We start from the raw sequence: 2,588 nt of genomic DNA, 5'->3' as shown, positions 1-2,588 counted from the left end.
TCCAGCGCCTGCAAGGTGTGGATCTCCTTCGACGTGCTGTGCTGCACCGCCAGCATCTGGAACGTCACGGCCATCGCCCTCGACCGCTACTGGTCCATCACCCGCCACCTGGAGTACACGCTCCGCACCCGGCGCCGCATCTCCAACATCATGATTGCCCTCACCTGGGCACTCTCTGCCTTCATCTCCTTGGCCCCGCTGCTCTTTGGCTGGGGGGAGACTTACTCAGAGGACAGTGAGGAGTGCCAAGTCAGCCGGGAGCCTTCCTACACCATCTTCTCCACCTTTGGCGCCTTCTACCTGCCCCTCTGCGTGGTGCTCTTTGTGTACTGGAAGATCTACAAGGCCGCCAAGTTTCGAATTGGGTCTCGGAAGAACAACTCCATCACCCCCATTACACCAGAAGCCCTGGAGGTAGGTCAACTCGGTTGTATTTTGCTCTGGTCCAAGCCAAGCCCTTGCGGCAGTGGGGGAAACTTAGAGCTAAAGCGTGCGAGCAAACAGCATCCCACCAAAGCCCTGTGAATCCTGGAGGCTTTCAAGGGAAAGTTGACCGCAAACTTGCGAGCCCAGTCTTCTGACTCCTTCCGAGTCCCCGGCTGTGGGCGCGCAAGGTGTAGCTAAAGCAACTTTGGGCCAGATTGCGAGCCTGATCTCCACGTGGGCGTGCGGTGACTCACAGATGTCTCCCCGTGGAATGCTGAATCAGTGCTTGCGAGCGTGAGTAAGGGGTCACCGGTCCTCCCGTGGGGAGGCGTGTGGGGGTGTGAATGGATGGGAACCCATGTCCGCTGTGGACGATAACCTGGCAAGCAGCTGTGGCTTTGGGGAGGCTGTGAATTTACTCACACACAGAAGACACACGTGCAGAACGTCCTTCTAAACCCTTCCTAATCGTGGCTGCATCGTGTCAGTTAATCACAGGCACGGTGACCGTGCACTGTAATGACTTCTTGGGGGGAGGAAGGAAATGTATGCTCATTTTCTTGCCTTTCCTACCAAGGACTCTTAAACTCAGTGGGTTCAGAGAAAGCAAGGAGACTTTTGTGCACGGCATGTGCGTGTGTGCCTGTTCTACTGATCAGATTGTAAATGGGGAAATAATCTTATTGCAATGCTGTGTGAGCGATTCCACTTGCCCATATATCACTACTCTCTTTAGCTTCTAGCCTCGCTTAAAAATAGTCTCCGTTACCCAGAGGAGGGTCACACAACCACTCTCCCCTCAATTAGAGTGTGACGTAAATGGCCCGTGTTTCCCTGTGAGCTCTGGCCATCACTTGCATAGTTTGGTTGTGTACCTGCTGTGTGGGATCAGCTGACTGAGGCACATATGGTGCAACTTGTGTTTGTGTTTGGCAGGTAAAAGAAGCTGCCCAGCAGCCACAGATGGTCTTCACTGTCCGTCATGCCACTGTTACGTTCCAGACGGACGGAGACACGTGGAGAGAGCAGAAGGAAAAGAAAGCTGCCCTCATGGTGGGCATCCTTATCGGGGTCTTTGTGCTCTGCTGGATCCCCTTCTTCATCACGGAGCTCATCAACCCCCTCTGCTCGTGCGACATCCCACCCATTTGGAAGAGTATTTTTCTATGGCTGGGCTATTCAAATTCCTTTTTTAATCCACTCATCTACACTGCTTTCAACAAAAACTACAACAATGCCTTCAGGAACCTGTTCTTTAGACAGCACTGAGCAGAAAAAGCTTTCCTGCTGCCCCAGGAAGCTGATTTCAACTCTCAATGAATCCTACCAAATTCTTGAAGAAGTTCAAAGCCACAGATACCGAGGCGATGCTAAACACGCATCCCCATGGGTCGTATGTCCCAGCAACGGTCCCGGTTCCTACACAGACTCTCCGTCCCAGCCTCTAAGTCAGTTGTTATTTTTTCTGCAAACAGCATGTGAGGGTTTCTCTGGCCAACAACACAGCATTCTTCTTCCTCCAGTGCCCCACTGCTCTCCTCCCACCTTCCTAGTGACGATCTTGGGATTGCTCGGTGGCAGTAATGGTGCAGAGGAGTCTTCTGGCAAAGAGTCGTATTGGAAACTCTGGTTTGGCCACTGCTAGTCCCTCATAGCATTAATCAACTTTGTCCCATGTGCAAAGCTGGGACTCTTTAATGTCAGGAGGTTTTGTGATTATATATGACACTAGATATTTTATGGCTTGGTTGAAAAGGCTGTTTTGTTTGTTTTGTCTTTCGCCGGTAGAGACTGTTAAGTGTTTGTATTTGGGGAATAAAACCCTCAGTAAGGGCTAAGAGCAGACTCCAAGTACAAAACCTTTTCTCACATGCTTTAGCCACAATGAATTTTGCTATTTGCTATTGGATTCCGTGGAACGTTTTAAAAAAAAAATATTTATTGTGAAAGCTTAATGCATGGTGTACCCTGCAATGAGAGAGAATGCATGGGAAATCCACCTCTCGTTCTCTGACTGCTACGTGTCAGCATCTGCCTCAGACCTTTACTTTCAGAAATACCAGCTGTAAATGTTAAATCTGTGTGCCTGTGTTTCCCATTCTAAACCATAAATGTATTTTGAGCAGCTGTGGGGCAGGTTTCCTGTAGTTGCAGGAGACACA

General features: G+C 50.3%; 1 protein-coding gene across 1 annotated transcript in view; it reads left to right on the top strand.

Moving 5' to 3' along the window:
• HTR5A (5-hydroxytryptamine (serotonin) receptor 5A, G protein-coupled) overlaps positions 1-1,695 on the top strand; it is a 2,953-nt gene extending 1,258 nt beyond the window's left edge. The window contains exons 3-4 of the mRNA XM_010563083.1: positions 6-414; positions 1,363-1,695. Coding sequence (XP_010561385.1) covers positions 6-414; positions 1,363-1,695 — 742 coding nt within the window. The remainder of the gene's footprint in view (positions 1-5; positions 415-1,362) is intronic.
• The last annotated feature ends 893 nt before the right edge of the window (positions 1,696-2,588 follow it).

Source organism: Haliaeetus leucocephalus, unplaced genomic scaffold (assembly GCF_000737465.1).
Source record: "Haliaeetus leucocephalus isolate CR32 unplaced genomic scaffold, Haliaeetus_leucocephalus-4.0 Scaffold0, whole genome shotgun sequence".
NCBI classification, from domain to species: domain Eukaryota; kingdom Metazoa; phylum Chordata; class Aves; order Accipitriformes; family Accipitridae; genus Haliaeetus; species Haliaeetus leucocephalus.
This window is presented reverse-complemented; position numbering and strand designations above follow the sequence as displayed.